The sequence below is a fragment of the Anas platyrhynchos genome, chromosome 36 (genome assembly GCF_047663525.1).
Source record: "Anas platyrhynchos isolate ZD024472 breed Pekin duck chromosome 36, IASCAAS_PekinDuck_T2T, whole genome shotgun sequence".
Lineage (NCBI taxonomy): Eukaryota > Metazoa > Chordata > Aves > Anseriformes > Anatidae > Anas > Anas platyrhynchos.
Window position 1 is genome coordinate 4,511,069 of NC_092624.1, and position 16,788 is coordinate 4,527,856.

Consider the following 16,788-nt stretch of genomic DNA (forward strand, 5'->3'; position numbering starts at 1 on the left):
TTTTATTTTATTTTATTTCATTTTATTTTATTTTATTTTTATTTATTTTTGTGGAAAAAGCTGTAGGCTTGTGTACTGGAAAGTCCAAATTAATTGAAACCAATCGTAGCCGCAGCAATTATGGGGAGGGTTCAGCCATCAGATTTAGGAAAAGGAAGAAAACAATGACTGCACGCCCGCTGCAGGGGCTGGCCAGGCGTGCGCGCCTCGGCAGCAGCGCAGAAGAAAGGACTTGGCATCTGGGAAGTGGCTTTTAAAAACGGCCAGGGCGCGTTCGCTACAATAATCCACCGAAACAACAGCCGTCTAAAAATAGGGTTGTTTTCTGTACTAAGCTCCTTTTTAACTCCGTTAGTCATCACCGGCTCCTAAAATAAGAGCCGTGTAACAGTCTCTCCTAGTAGCAGCTGTAAACAAACTTTGGGGAGGCGCAGGGGAAAGGGAAGAGGAGCAGCGGGCGGAGGCGGGGCTGCAGCGGGCGGCCCCGGGGCGGCGGGGGGCGGCGGGGCCGGGGCCGGGGCCGGGGGCGGCCGGGGGGGACCCGCTCTGCGCTGCCGCCGCCGGCTGCCTGCGACAGCTCCCGGGGCCTTGGAGCGGAGCCACGGTGGTCCGGGCAACGGCATTAAACAGGAGGAAACAGACGGGGGATTCCGTCATTTCAGCGAGGAGTCGGGGGGGGGGCAGGAAAGGAGAGTCCCGGGGAGGAGAGCGCGGCTCTCGCTCGCCCGCTGCTCCGCGCCTCGCCCCCGGCGCTCGCCCCCGGCCTCCCGGGGAAGGCTCCGGGCTCTCCCCGTGCCCCTCGGGCCGCTCCGGGGCCGGCAGCAGGCGGGCGCCGCGCACACCCGGAGCCGCCGCCGGGGCCGCGCCGTCGGGGGACGGGGACCGGGGGCGCCCCCCGCACCCGCCGCGCCCCCTGGCGGCGCCCCCGGGGCTCCGTGCCCCCGCCTCACCGCCTTCTACTCCTTTCCTTTGAAAGAAGAGCGTCTCCCTTTCTTTTGCTTGTATTTTATTTTATTTTTTATTTATCCCGGCGAGGGGATATCGCGCCGTCGGGGGGAGGGGGTGTTCCTCGCCGGGCTCGCTCCGTCGGTGGGGAGCGTTTTCCACGATGATTTAGTGGAGTAGCTCGCCCCGAAGGATCAGCCACGGCCTCCCGTTCCCCAGGAGCAGACAGGATTTCGTTTATATTGGGTTTATTTTCAACCACATATGGGTGTCATGCGCTAGATTTATGATTTTTTACATATTTTTTTTTCATACACCAGATACGCTCGAAACCACCCTAACTCTCCGCTAGCTGCCGTCCAATTCCAACAGGAAAGTATGGCCCCCTCCTGCCAGCTGTGGGGGCAGAGGGAGGACGAAGGGGGAGCGAGGGGCGAGGGGAGAGGCGCGGCCCCTCGCCGGGGTGTCCCGGCCCCGTCGGGGGCATCCCGGAGCTGGGAGCGGGGAGGAGGAGAAGGAGGCGCTGCGGGCTGGAAACCTCTCCTTCCCCCGCTACGAAGTGATGAGATACAACTGTGTTGCTGAGATATTTACAGAATAATAATAAATAAAATAATAATAAATCTGGAGCGGCTGCAACCAAGTCCGCCGAGTCTGTTAGTAATTTAGCAGAATGGGATTTTCCTTTCTCTCGCCTGCCAGTTGATGCTCTTTTCCAAATTTCCACAGCGGGGGAAGCCTGCGATTTTTTACATAATGATTTCAGCATGCAAGGCCGCTTTTCTTTTTTTTTTTTTTTTTTCCTTTTCCCTCCTTCTCTCCCCCGTCTCCCTTCCCTCCCCTCCCTCACTTCGCGACCCCGGCGTGCCGCCCGCTCCCCCGAGGAGCGCACGCAGCCTCCGGCGACGCCGCTGTCGGCCTCGACGGGGCCGTGCCGTGCCGGGCGGCCGCGGGCCCCGCGGAGAAGCGAGTTGGCGACGCGGCGGCCGGGGCCCGTCGGTGCCCGCCGGTGCCCGCCTCCCGCTGGCCGCCCGCCGGCGGCGGGGCCGGGGCCCGGCTGACATCACGGGGCCGGGGCGGGGAGAGAGGGGGCCGGGAAGGGAAGGGAGGTGGGGGGGGAGGGGGGGCGGGGGGGGTGTTTTCCAGCTTTAAAAAGGCGGCGCTGGGCGCGCAGCCCTGCGTCAGAGCGAGACTTCCCCGCTCCGCTCACCCGCTCGCCCCAGTAGCCCGGGCAGCGCCTGCCGGCCCCGGCGCCCCGCGGCGGGCAGTGCCTCCGCAGTCCCCACGCACACCCGCCCTCCTCTCCATGCCCCGGCCCCGGGGGGGCGGCGGCGGCGAGCTCCCGTGCCTCCGCGGCTGCGGCTCCCACGCCGGGGGCGGCGCGGCCCCGGCCCCCGGGGCGTGAAGGCGGGCGGGGGGCGCGGGCAGGCGGGCGGGAGGGCGAACGGGGGCCGGCGGCGGCCCGGGGCGCGGTGCCGGGGCTCGCCGCCCCGCCGGGTGGATGCCCAGCGCTGCCCCGCCGGCCGCCACCGCCGCGCCGCCGTCGCGGGACGCAGACAGCGGGAGACAGGAGCCGGCGGCGGCCCCGCAGCGCGGCGCCCGCCCGCTCGGCAGCACCATGAAGGCGGCGGAGGAAGGTAACGGGCGGCGGGAGGGGGGTGCGGGCGGGAGGGTGGCGGTGTCCCCCGGTGTTTCCCCGCGGCGGCCCGGAGGTTTGCCGGCGGCCGCTTGCCAATAGGTGTCTCCTTCGCCTCTCGCACGGCGCCGCCTCGGCCGCGCAGCCGCTCCCGGGCGCCTCCCGCCGGCCCCGGTCCCGGTACAGCCCCGGTCCCGGTGCCGGTGCCGGTCCCGGTGCCGGCCGGGCAGCGGGGAGGCTGCACCCGCCTGGCTGCCGGTGTCCCTTCGGGAGCCAGCGCCGCGGACTCGTCCCCCCGGCTCGGGGACTGCCCCCCCTCCCGCCCCGAGGCGCAGGCCTGATTTTTTTGGGGAGGGGGCGGAATGTGCCCTGTAATTGCAAGCAGCCCTCGCAAATTCTCTCGGGACAGTTTGGAAGCCGCCTACAGAGAGGGTCTGGGGGCAGTGCCAGGCGCCGTGCTAGCCGTGAGCCGTCCCCTGGCGCACCAAAACAATCCCGCAAGCCGGGGCAGGCTGCGGGGGGCTCCGCCGCTTCCCCCCCGGCCCCGTGTCGCCCCAGCGCCGTGTCGCGACTCCTTGTCACTACCCTGCAGTGACCCTGCTCCACAAAGCGCTCTGAAAGCACGCCGACAAAGTTTCTGGAGAGACAGATCGCGGGCACGGGGCTTGGGAAGCGCTTTGTCGGCTTGCACTCAACGTGCCAGTGCCAGGGGCAGCGTTTTGCCGGCGCGGGGACTGACTGCAGCCTCCTCTGTGCCAGTCGGGACATTTTTCTCTCCCCGGAGCATCGTTACCCAGCACCGCGCTGACGCCTGGCTGCCTTTTCGCACGTCGCTGCTGCGAGCCAGAGCCTTTCGGTAGCAGAGCGGGATGCCGGGGGGGACCCTGCGGGGTGATGCTGGGCATCGCCCCCGTGCCGGGGCAGGTGTGGGGCAGCCCCCGGCTGCGGGCCTGCTGGCAGCCCCCTGCCCTGCCGCCCCGCGCTGCCAGGCTCCCCGCTTCGCTTCCTATTTGCCTCCGCTTTGCTGCTGCTCGGGCTGAAATGGCCTGCCGGCCCCAGGCGGGGCATAGCAAGCCCACACGTCTTAGAAAGTTGTGAAAAAGTTGAGGATGGGTCGGGTCCAAGTCCGCCGTGTTTATCCCGCAGCTCCACCGTGGGACAGCGCGGCTCCCCTTCCTGGGCTTGTCCCAGGAAAGCTGGACAGTCGCTCAGGACCCTCCTTTATTTTTCTTTCTTTTCTTCTTTTCTTTAATTTCTTTTCTTTCTCTTCTTTTTTTTCTCCTCTTTCTCCTCTTTCTCCTCTTTCTCCTCTTTCTCCTCTTTCTCCTCTTTCTCCTCTTTCTTTTTCTTCACTCTCTCTCTCTCTCTCTCTCTCTCTTTCTTCCTTTCAACACAGATTTTTCCCTGCCGTGGTTCCTTTCAGTTGACACGATCCTGTCAATGCAAAAGCTACGAGCGTGGCTGCAACCACGGCTCCACTTTTAAGGCATGCAAGGGCAGTTTTAGATGGAAGATAATTACTGCTTCATTAAATCGCGTTGGCTTTCGTTCCTCCCGCCCGTTCGGACCCCCGAGGGCTGTGCAGCCTTTGCAGTGCTCCGGACTTGAAGGGCAGGGAATGCACCAACTTGTAAAAATTACACCCAGAGACTAAATGTGTAATGGAGTCTCTTGTCAGAAAGCGATCCCCTCTCTTGATTTCTGTGGCATTTGTGATCCCGGTGTTAAAATGTCACCGACACTCTTCGATAATTCTCTCCTGTGTTGATGGTAGATTTTGTAAGGGACTGAGAAAATGAGGCTCCTTGATTACCAAAAGACGACAGAAAATAGGTTATTTCATGTTTAGCGTGGGAAGAAACTCTCGCAGTGTCTCGGTGGAAGGACCGGGCACAGCTCGGCCCCCGCTCTTTTCTTTGGTTCCTACAGAGGTTCAGAGTCCAGAAAATATCTGAGGGTTAATGCCACATACGATTTAAAATCTTTTTTCAGGCTGTGTGACTGCGGCTGGAGCAGCCAGTCTGCTGGGTGACTTGTTGGACCTGCAGTGTGATCGGTGGAGTTGGCACAATTTGGGTTCACTACGGGGAGATGCTGCGTTTGGGCTGGCGGTCCGTCGGTCGGTTTGTAAAGCTCGACGGGGAGCTTGCCTTGCCCCGGAGCACATCGGCTCCCCCCTGTCTCGTTTCTCTCGCCCCTTTTCAATGCTTTAAACCAGCGCAGTAACTGGCGCTACGCTTATTCTGTCCCCACGTATGGCGTCGCTTCGGCTCTACCTTTACTTCTCCATCTACATCTTTACTTCTCCAAGGGAAGGGTGCCAATGGAAATATTTTATTGACGGCGCTAATATTTATGGAGTTGGCCAATCAGACCGCCTGGACGGTAGTTTCGGACAGTTTACCCATCCTGCGGGTAACAGATGTGGAAGAGGCAGAGGAGTGGAAGCAACGGGAGCAATTGGGGAGCTGCTCCTCGCCTCCCTCCCGACGAGCCCTGGCAGGAGATAGGGGCCCTGCGGGAAGCTCCCTCCTTGGGGGGGGGATGAACCCCGTGAAACCCGGGGGCACCGCCGCGGAGGCTGGGGGTGCGGACGAGGCGACTGTCCGGCTTGTAGGCCCTCGGCAGGGAGACCGGAGGGGCGGCAGTCCGTGCCGTCGGGCCGCGCTGCGGTGCGGCCGTGCGCGGGTAGCGGGGGACGCTCGTCCCCGGCCTGCTCCGGCATCCCAGGGCGAGCGCGGTCCCGACGGGTCGGCAGCTCCAGGCGGGGCTTTCCGCTGCTTTCAGGGCCTTTTGCACACTCGTGTGACTCAGCCCCGGCCCTTCGGGGAAGCGGCTCCGAGCGGGGGACCGACGGCAGCCGCACGGCGCTTTGGCACCCGGGCCCGGCACCGCCTCCGCCCTGGACCAGACCCCTTCATCCGCAGGGCAAAGCCCTGTCCCGGGACAGGGCCGCCCTCTGGCAGGGTGCCGGGGCCGAAGGGACCTTGTCCCGGGGCTGCTCCGGGGGCTTCCGACGTGCGCCGGGCCCGGCGAGCCTCCGGAGGCACGTCGAGACTTCGCCGCGGCCGTGCGGGGAGGGGAAAAAGCGTGATGGACTCTGATGGAAAAAAACTGTGTTTTCCTGGCACTTTGCAGTGGAGATTTCAGCCATAAGCCTGGAAAATGGTATTCCCTCGGTTTAGAAGGGAATACCATTTCCATAACGGCTTTAAAAAGCTATTCATTTTGAAATCCGGCCTTAAATTCTGGGAGCTCAGCAGTCGCAGCAAGCCCTAGCTGCTGGGCCGGAGAGGTCATTTGCGTGTTGGAGACTTTAAAATGGCTTTGTATGCTCCCACAGAAGTGCATTTCTAATGCGAGATGGGCGCTATTTCTTTTCGTCGACCCGATTTTAAACCCATATAAGCAGCAGAACCCCACAGCCCGGGGAAGCACCGTGCCACTCTTCATGCCCCGGCCGAGCCGCACCAACGCAGCTTGGGCCAGGGGACTTCTCCCGGCCCGGCACACGGAGGCAACTGGTGTGTTGCGAGCCCCGCTTTAATGCGCTTTTTATAGCAGTTGGCACTAGTGGGTGCTGCAACTAAGTAAAATAAATTAAAAAAAGAAAAGGGAAAAAAAAAAAAAAAAAAAAAGCAGGAGCTCGGAGCCTCCTGGCTCGCAGCTGCCAGGTGGGGACCCTCGGAGCAAGAGCAGTGCCTCGGCAGCGCTCAGCGCCCGGCGCGGCTCCCCCAGGGACAAGGCGAGCGGAGGCGAAGCCCCGAGGGCAGAAACCTCCCCGGCTGCACCGTGCCGCCCCGCGGGATCCCGGCACCTGCGGCAATTGCGATTTCCACCGTGCGGGAGCAGGTGAAAGCCCGCCGCCCCCGGCTCTCCCCAGCCCGCACCCCCTCCCGGTGCGGGCGACCCCCGGGGGGGCTCCCCGCGGCGTGCGGGCTGCGCTGTGCGAGCCGGTGCCGCGGGAGGGGGGTGCGGGGGAGGGCAGGGCAAGGCGGTTGTTTGCATCGACCCGGAAACATCAACAAAGCGACGGAGGGCGGATCAGAGGCGGCGGCGGCGATAGCGAGATAGGCCGGCCGTCGGGGCCGGGGTCACATTACCGTGCCGGCCGCCTCCTGCGCCTTGTCGGGGCCTCGCTCCGGAGCCCCGCCGCCGAGGGGAGCTCGTCCCGGCCCCGCTGTGCCGGCGGCAGCAGGTGTCGGGCGCGACGGGGCGGGCCCGACGGGGCGGGCCGGGGGCTGCGCCGCCGCCTGGGCGCCGGAGCGAGGCGGGCGGGGGTCGCCGCGGGCGGCAGGAGCCATGACCGGCGTGGAGGCCGAGCAGGAGTTTGATTTCGATTTCCTCTTTGAGTACAAGCACAGCGATGAGGGCGGCGGCGGAGGTGGGTCGCGGCCGGGGAGGCACCTCCGGGGGTCCCGGGGGAGGGATGCTGCTGGAAGGGGCGGGGGAGGTGGCCCTGCGGGGGGTCCTTCCCGAGCGGGAGGCAGAGGCGGGGGCGATATTTTGGGTCCTGCGCAGCTGCGGGGCGGCGAGCGGGGGGCACCGGCAGCCAGCAGTGAAATCCTGCCCGGAGCCTCTTTCCCTTTCGGTGCCCTTGTGTCTGTACCGTGACACGTCTCGGAGGGGAGGCCACGCGGGAGGCAGCCCGGGTGCGATTTGTTAAACTTCGGAGCTGTTCAGAAAGCCGGAGTTTTGCCTTGCGTGCGCAGCCGGGAGCTTGCGACCGAGCCGTCCCCGCAGGCTGCCAGGGGCTGGCCGGCAGCGAGCCCAGCGCCGCTTCTCCGCCACCCTCCGCAGCCCCGCGACCGACAGCGGCAGCTCGGGTCCGGCCTCGCCCCGTGGCAGAGATGGGACCGGGGGAAAAGCCCCTGCTGCCCTTCCTCTCGCCCCCCGCCCGTGAGCTGGAGCGAGCTCGGCTCAGGGTTTCGGTCCTCCAGGCATTCAGGCTTGAAGGTCATCCGCAAGCAAAAATAACGGTCCCGGATTCGTCGTGGGTCACGGTTTGCAAGCCCGGTGTCTCCGTGTGGCAGTTTTATGACTTTGAGCAATACTGGAGGTGGGAACAGGGTAAAGGAGTCGGGAGCTGACACACACACACAGAAAGTTGTCGTTGCTTCCCGATACCAAGCGGGCTGTCCCAGCCTCAGCGATAGCAGGTCAATGTAAAAGTAAAAGTAGGTGATTTAAAGCTGTTCCAGTTTCTTTTTCTACTTTTTTTTTTTTTTTTCTTTTTTTCCAGTGCTTTTCCCTTTAAATCAAAGGAGGTTCCCAAACCCTTCCCTGCATATCACAGCCTGTCAGGGCATAGCTGTGCATGGTGCTCCCCTTCCTAATGCCCTGCTCTCCAGCACATTCTCAGTGTCCAGATGGCTGCAAGGAGATTCCCAGTTTTTTAGAAAATTAGTTTTTAAGAGTGTCACACCAAGCTTTATAGACGTAATTTCCTATGAATTAGGCACCTGGAAAGTGGAGGGGCCTGAACAACTTAAGTGTCAAAGTCGTAGTGAGAAGAGTAACTCCATTAGGCAGTGCTGAAAGCATAAACTTCAGTGTAAGCCTAGGTGTGGCTTCACGTCTGGAAGTGTAAAACAGCCTTTGCCTTCTCTGAAGCCCCTTTGAGCTGCAGGTGTTAAGCAGTCCTATTTAAAGTGTATAAATAAAAAATGATGGTTCTCAGTGCTTTGTAGGATCAGCTTGTTAATGATGGAAAGGGATAAAGCCTATGCCCAGTAAAACTAACTAGAGAAAAAAATGTGTTTTTTTTTTTTATGCTGTCATGAAGTGAAATGTAATGTGAAGGTGTGCTCACAAATCAAGGGGTCCAATTTCTTGTTCTAGTTATACCTAATGTAAGTGTAAATATGTTGGCAACCGAACCATTGCATACCTCCGCTGGTCTATCTGATACCGAGGTTTGGCTCAAGATACTAAAACAGGCTTTTGAAAGTGCTGTGGTACCAAGTTGTGTGAGTTACTGCCCATGAACAGCAGTACAAGCATAAGCCCAGGCTCATGGGCTCTGCGCTGTGCAGGGAGCCTCTGTGGATCAGGGTCGCAGTCAAAGTGGCTGCCCATGCTCAAGCATTACCTTCCTTTCATCCGTATCAGCGCTGTCAAAATACCCTACAAAGCTGCACTATGTGGTGTAGTTTTATACCTATGTAGCCACTTCCATCTCCCTTCCCTCTCAAGACTGGCATTTTATTTCTGCGTGTCTTACCGTTGTGAGGGAAACAACAGCATTTTATGAACACTCACTGTGTGTGTTTGATGGATTTTTGTGAATACAGGAGTTGAGCACAGGAATGTGATTTTTCACAAATGTATCTGGTGGGTCTTAGTGCACAAGCCAGGGGCTTGGTCTTGTCCCTAGGTCTGGTTTTCAGGCTTTTATATTTGTTGGGCATCCTTTGTACACAGTCTGAAAAGTTACCTAAATATATGTACGTAAAGGCTTTGGATCTTTTGATTTTGAGTACTACTGTGTGAGAAGATGTACACCATGTACTTTTCCTATGCCCTTTAAAAGTTGACTTCTTAAAAATGTGCATGATAGTACTAAAAGAGACTATTCCTTGCTATGTGCATTAGGAGGACTTGTTGCTTGGAGCATTGGTAGCTTTTGCTTATATATACATTTTTTAAGCTGGTTTCCTGAGGCCAGTCTGAGGCTTTGTATCAGCTCTTCAGCCTGGGCTGCAGATCCCTGGCAGACTTCAGTGTCCGATTTTTACTCTAGCTTTTTTTACCCTAGCTGCACATTAGATTTTGGAGTATTCTACCTGTGTGATGATACTGGATCCCTCACTGGATTCCTCACTGGATCCCTCACTCTTTTACAGATTTATGCCAGAAAGAGGAAAAGAGGAGGTCACGCTTTCCTGCTCAGATTTTAATACTTGGGTCTTCTTTGGATATAGGCACAGGAAGATTTGCATGTCCAAAATTTTGTAGGATTTCATAGAATCACAGTCATTTAGGTTGGAAAAGACCTCCAAGATCATCTGGTCCCACATTCATTTTTGTACTTATGCAGACAAGGTAGAAGTGTCTGGGGCTTGTAGACACTAATGGAAATAATGTAGAGTCTTAAGTAGAAATGAAGGACTGTTATTATTGGTAGTAACACTTGCTGTCACCTTATGGAGTTAGCAGAATAAGATCTGAGATTTTTTTCTTCTGAGATGAAAGACATGACAGATGTTAATATTAATGCTTAGCTCATGGATACAGTGTCAATTATTACCAATAGGGAATTGCATTTCAAGCTGAGTCCTTGAACATATCCGTAGGTTTTTGAGGTGTTATTTCTGGATAACTTTGTTGTGTGATTGTCATCTTCTCGTTTGTTGTAACTTGAATTACAATTCCCTTAGAACTGTCACTTCTTTGAAATTGCTTTCTCTTCTTGCTGATAAGTGTGTCCTTATTATCCCACCTGTCCCATGTGGGAGTGTTGCACCTCACTAATGACTTCAGCGGGATTTCTAGGTGACCACTCAGACTTTAGCTTATTGTGGCAGTATTGGTGCTGAGGGGAAAAACAAAGAACAACCCCAAATGAAAACCAGGACTGGTCCCATTCTCTTGCAAAGAAACTTAATAACACAGGCTGGCTGTGAACGTTATATAGCAGTTGGCCTTGTACCTCCTCTGAACCCCCAAGTGGTAACCAACTTCATTACTATGTTTTTTTTTTTGTCTGAGTTCATGAAATATTATGAAATCTGTAATTGCAGCCCAACAGAGTAGTGGTATTACCATAGCATGAAAGGAAGTTATGTGGTACAGAGTGTAGCGCAAGGCTGTTTAGGGATGTTTAAGGACCTGCAGGCTGTTGGAATAACACTGAAGCACTGTGTAAAATGGGAGGAGTAAACTTGTGCATGCTTGTCCACACTGCTTGCTGGGAGGGTCACTGGTATGTGCTGTTACCTCAGGCTGTGGCTGGGTTTTATGTGAGAGTCCTAGTTGGCACAGACCAACAGCATAACAGGGAGAGTGATAAAATTTAGCAGTTTGAGTGATTAGTGTTCCTGAGATCACACTCACTCCCCACCCTTGTTTTGTTTAACAGCCTGTGAGTTCTGGAGATGAAAAGAGAAGCTGTAGATAGAAGCTCTGCTAATAAGCTGTTACAAGGTGCATTTCAAGAGAGGGAAGGAATTATAAATTGGATGCTGAACAACCAGAAAGTCACCGGAGTTTTTAATGTGTATGGGGGAGATGATGAAGAGTTTCTTTCTGAATATAGAAAAACAGAAGCAGCAGTCATCACCTAGTGTGTATAATGAGAACATTAATTTATTTTTATGCAAAATATGTATTCATTTTAAATTCTGTTCTAGTCACAAATATATGTGTTTATTTCTGCTCTTGGTCTGTTTCTGGAGCTCAACCTGCTACTGCTTTAGCAGCTGACAGACAGACCAACTAAAGGTCATTTTGTATTCTGTGGTGGTTTCCCTGTTTGAACCCTTCAAGATTTTTGTCAATGTCCTCCAGCAGTATTGGGGAAGTTAGGACTGACAGTCTGACATTAAAAAATAGAGTGAATGGGAAAATAGGAAAGATATTATAAAAAAGCAAGAGTTGTTTTTTTGTTTTTTTTTTTTTTTTTTAATGCAATATTAAGTAGCAGAAAGATAAAACAGTGTCTTACTTTGCCCCCTTAACTTTACCAATATATGTGCCAAAAAATTAAAAGCCATGCAGACAATCTACCTGTTTGCAGTCTGTGGTCTGTAAGGTTGTGAGTTTGTTTTAGGAGGATTTAAAATACATCTACTGAGATTGTTCAGATACTGCATTTAATTAGATCATATGTGTATCAAAGAACAAGCTGTTTCAATTTTGTTAAGTTAGACTTAGGACTTTTCCATATATTTTAGAATTAGATCAGCAAAGCCTAGTAAGACTAAAATGGGTGAGCACAGTCTGTAATCGTGGCCTTAAGGCTACTCTGCTTTAGGGAAGAATTTTCTTTACAAAATAAATGCAATCTGAATTTGTGTTATCAGGCTTAATTTCTTCAGTCATTTGACTCCATTATAAAACAATTTCCTTCCTAGTTTAGGTGCTGAATAATCTGGAAATAATTTATTTCTTAACAATAATATGATGAAAAATTTAAGCATTAGTGGATACACCATGGTATGTTTTATGAGGTTATAAAGACCCAGATTAAGCAAGGGAAGAGAAGAGTTAAAATTTAATAGAATGTTTATAAGAAAAGATAAATATTTCTACATATCATATGGTTTAGGTATACAGGAATCATTTCCACAACCCTATGTCAAATGAAAACCCTGACTTAATAGATATCTTTTCATCAACTCTGTGTTGGAGTTCTACGGACTATTGAAAACACTTTTACTTTGGAATACGTGTGTACCAAAAGTATTTTATCTGTAGAAATAACATTTTCGTAATGTGATTATCTTGCTCTATGTCAGATGTTTCAGATGACAAAATTATCTTTTTGTGCCACTTTGCCTTTAAAAGGGTTTTATAAATAGAATGAATATAGATGACATTATATATGGCTGGTGTCATGCATCTAAAGAGGAGGTTGGCATGAATCTCAGAATTTAATCCTCAAAAGTGACATGACAAAGTTGAAGAGGACTTGAAGGCCTACTGAAAATAAATAAATGAATAGAAATCAGATTTTGCACCCACTGCAAAGATGAAGAACAGAACTTAATGAATTAGTAACAAACTCAGACTGGAGATTTCCAAGAAAATAAGCAGGGAGGATGGAGAAGAAAGCTAATCAACTTCAATGCAGCAGGACCTCATGCCCAGTTTTTGGCTCAGTGGCACAGTTCCTTTGTGACCTTAGGCAATTCCTACCTCAGATATTTTTCTCATGCGAAACCGCTTACCAAATATATTATGATATTATTCTGGGGGGCTACACTATCTGTTTTGATCAGTACACCCCTATTGGGTGATACACAAAAGCAAAATGTAGAGAGAATTGAGTAAAATTAATGGTTTAAAATTTGAGACAGAATTTGACAGAAGTTGTGGCATGAAGGATAGTCACCTGGTGAATAGTACTGTAGCTACAGTAGTAAGAAAAAAAAATATATATATATATATATATACATATATATAGGAATAGGAAGGAAAATCCAGCAGACACATTTTTGCACTATCACCTCTTTGTTGTTTGTTAACAAATTCCAAACCCACAAACCCACCACTGGGGATCTGTGACTGTTAGTCAAGTGCAAGCATCATGAGAGGAGAGCTCTTCTCTTCCAACCTCTCATCTTCTTGGTCCTGATTTCTTTCTGCAGCTCCTCATGTATTCAATTTCTCATGGTGTCCAGTTTTGCTTGGTGTATCTGTGGGCTCTTATTCAAGGGCCTGTACTCTTAAAGTGGCAGCAACAAACTGAAATGGAATTTTAAACATATGAAATTATGATGTAAATATATTATCATAGCATTTCTTCCTCTACACTCCCTTTATGCCCCTAAATTTCTTGGACTTGAAGGGACATGTGTGGCAGTTTGCCATCCCAATTAGTGCCCATAAATACTCTTGCAGAGTGTGTATAGTAGCATTAGTATTCTCATTGACTGTAATATATGTCAGATGGATCTGTAAGTAACATAATGGTGACAAAACGTTGCATCACTTTCTGTCACCTTTCCTTACCTACCTTAGACCTTTACTGGTTTAGAACAACTAGTATCTGCTCTCTCTCTTTCCCTTCCCCATTCCCTCTCCCTCTCCCTCTCCCTCATATTTCGTTCCGTAACTACATCTTCATCTTGACCTCCCTACAGCATGAGTCCTTTCAAATATTTTCTGAAAGCTCGGGTGATCTATAAAATCGATCACAAACAGCAAAATGTGAAAGTTTTAATTTAACTTTTATTAAAGACATTTTAACATTGATTTGAGAATCAAAATGACTTTTTGTTGATGAATTCCACAACAGATATTCTTAGATTTCCAGGTATTCACATTTACAGGTGTCCATACACAGCATATCATAGGATTAAAACACTTGGAAACTGGGCCCAAAATGTTTGCCAAAGTTCACTTAGACTCTCAGACATGAGCATAAATAATCTTATTTATGCAATTCTAGTTACTTTGCCCTGTCTCCTCTTAACCTTCCATTGGCCAGAAATGCTTCCCAATAAATTTAAATCTAGATCATGCATTTTCACAGATTAGGATTGTGCCCAATACTTGTACTGGATAGGAAACAAACAATTAATAACATATTTCTTTTTTGCTTCATTAAGATGATATTCTGTTTTTCTTTTGATACCATAGATAACACAGCCAGTATACTGACAAGAAGAAGGAAATACAGTCGAACTACTCAAGATATATATTACCTCCTGGTTTTGATTTCTGATGGTGGAGTGCCCCCTCTCAGCAGCAGCAGTACTCTCACAATTAGGGTTTGTGCTTGTGAGAGAGATGGACGAGTGAGAACTTGCCATGCTGAAGCTTTTCTCTCCTCTGCTGGGTTGAGCACAGGAGCTTTAATTGCAATCCTGCTCTGTGTTGTCATTCTTCTTGGTAAGTCATTTTCAATATTAAGTACTGCCATCCTTCCACTGGTTGTCTGAATGAGACAGGGCAGAAATTTTTAATGTGACATGTTTTTGATCCTGAAGCTGCTTGGTAGTAGAAGGTAATTAGAAACATATAGCTGTGATTAGGGGGGAAAGGTTTAGCTAAAATGCATAGGAAAAAATGCCTTTAAAGTACATTATTGAATACCTGGAATCCACTATAAATAGTTTTTCAGAGGTTATCAAGTAATTAGCACTGCAGATAATTTTTTCCGTAATTTGGAAAGATTTCAAAAAGCCACTGACTCTAATTCCATGTCTGGAACAGTGTGAAAAATTATAGAAGAGAGATGAGGAAAGCTTTTTGAAATGCATTACACTGTAGGAAGCACCATTAGCACCATAGAAAAGCCATTTCTTAATTACCTTTGTGGGATAAGCTGATAGCAATGTACAGCATAATCCACAGGGGCAAGGGACATATGAGACAATGTGATGACTCCATTAGATAAATGACCTTGCAAGTGCATTTTCTTTCCACTTTTTTTTTTTTATTTCTCTCCCCCCCCCCCTCCCGCCCCCCCCCCCCGGCCAATTTGAATGTTACTCATTAGTTAATGTTCATTTATTTATTTATTTATTTACCTATTTATTTATTGTGGCAGGGGGACAACTTGCTAGGTATATATTCCTGTACTATTCATGTGCCTTTCTACATTCTAATAGAGATGGAAAGAAATAATGTGAGTTGCACTGTGACTCACATAGGAGATTTTGAGGATTTTTTTCTGAATGCTCTACATTTTCTATAGACAACTTTCATCACAGCTTACTTCAGAGCTTCTTTATCAAAAAAGTGTTTTAAAATGTATATTAACACAATTAGTTTTAAATCTTGTATTTTATCATAAAAGATTGAACATTCATAAGAGAAAAAATAAAGCTTATACATTTTAATTAGATATATATGTTGGATATTGGTCTTCATGAAGCTCTGAAAGCCCTTAACAATGCTTCTGAAAAATGTCAGCCTTAGTTACTCATTTCTCATTTACTGAAGGGTGTTATCCCCTTTTGTGTTCTTTATGAAATCCCTAATAATCTAACTAGTGGAATTCATTATTGGCTCAAAAACCACTAGCAATTCCCACAGAGCAAATACACACTAGAAGAATGCTTTTTACTGGCCCTTTGGAAGACCAGGCTGTATTGGAAGTTTGTAATTTTACAATAACACTATTAACTTTCCCCTTGGTTGTCTGTTGTCTACCTGTTACGCTTTGGCAGGTTGCTATGTCAAAAAACAGCTGTATAGATTTCATGGGTCATTTCCAGGCATGCAGTAATCTATCTTCATGTAACAAACACATTATACCTCAAAGGTAGTGCTCACTTAGGACTATAAGTAGGCTCTTTTCCAAATTGAACATGTGCCTGATGTAATGATACTCCAGTTGAAGGCCAGCATAATAATATCAGAATGCAAATATTAGCCTGAAAGGATTACAACTCTGTATTCATGATTTAGTATGTGCTATTTCTGTAGCATATATCTACTTACTTTGAATGTAAACCTTAAACCTAATCTAATATCTGCAGTTTTCTCTTTAGCAATTGTGGTCCTTTTCATCACCCTAAGACGTAGCAAGAAGGAGCCCTTGATCATTTCAGAAGAAGATGTCCGAGAAAATGTTGTGACATACGATGATGAGGGCGGTGGGGAAGAAGACACAGAAGCATTTGACATCACAGCACTGCGTAATCCATCAGCTGCTGAGGAACTAAAATATCGGAGGGATGTTCGTCCTGAAGTGAAGCCTGCGCCCAGGCACCATCACTCTTCAAGCCTTGACAGTGTAGATGTTCAGGAGTTCATTAAACAAAGACTGGCAGAGGCTGATTTGGACCCCAGTGTGCCCCCGTACGACTCCCTGCAGACATATGCCTATGAGGGTCATAGATCTGAAGCTGGATCTATCAGCTCTCTGGATTCAGTCACAACACACTCTGACCAGGATTATAATTACCTTGGTGACTGGGGGCCTGAGTTCAAGAAGCTAGCTGAACTCTATGGGGAAATAGAATCAGAAAGAACAACTTAGTTGTAATTCCCAGAACAACTGGAGATAGAACGACAGCAACAGTAACAACAAATGAATACAGTACTTGGAACTGAGCAAGTTGTACACAGTTACTGTAGAACAAGTGCCCTTTTCATATTTGAAACTGGGTTCTCCAATTGGAAGAAAGTCAAATTTGAAAAATACAGAAAAAAGAAGCTATTGTCCCTTGTGTATATTTTTTAATTGCTCAATAAAGTCTGTGGTACCATACAGTACCTAAAGTAAAGCCAAGCAATGACACTTTCATTGCAATATGCTTAACATCTCCAAGCTATAGTAAGTTATGGTCATGCCTGTATAGGAAGATAGCTGATGGAAGAGTGAATTTCTTGCAGGTGGTTTTGATGTTGCATTTCTAGCTGTGCTCTAGCCCTTGTGATCCCAGTGTGAGGTAGCCAGTGGGGTTTACTATCAGTGTGAGAAGTCCTAAGAGTCAGTTTCCTTTAACAGAAGGGATAAGCCACACCTGTCCTCTTAAATAAATGGTCCTTTGACATCTTATTGAATTAGCAGGTTGCATTGAGAAGATTTA

General features: G+C 50.2%; 1 protein-coding gene across 2 annotated transcripts; it reads left to right on the top strand.

Annotated features, from left to right (window-relative positions):
- The first annotated feature begins 13,712 nt into the window (after positions 1 to 13,712).
- On the top strand, positions 13,713 to 16,481 carry LOC140001015 (cadherin-18-like). Of its 2 annotated transcripts, none has more exons than XM_072032169.1 (2): positions 13,713 to 14,137; positions 15,733 to 16,481. In XM_072032169.1, the coding sequence occupies exons 1-2, from the start codon at positions 13,765 to 13,767 to the stop codon at positions 16,233 to 16,235; spliced, it is 876 nt and encodes a 291-aa protein (XP_071888270.1). In that variant the 5' UTR covers positions 13,713 to 13,764; the 3' UTR covers positions 16,236 to 16,481. The 2 variants fall into 2 exon arrangements, with proteins under 2 accessions (XP_071888270.1, XP_071888271.1); XM_072032170.1 differs by having other exon boundaries at positions 13,749 to 14,137; positions 15,745 to 16,481.
- Positions 16,482 to 16,788: the final 307 nt, after the last annotated feature.

What these genes read in the sequence shown, in the direction of transcription:
- LOC140001015 (XM_072032169.1), top strand. Translation starts at nt 13,765, where the DNA reads ATGCATTTTCACAGATTAGGATTGTGCCCAATACTTGTACTGGATAGG. An exon ending in CTGTGTTGTCATTCTTCTTG is followed by an intron (nt 14,138 to 15,732) that starts GTAAGTCATTTT and finishes TAATATCTGCAG; the next exon opens with TTTTCTCTTTAGCAATTGTG.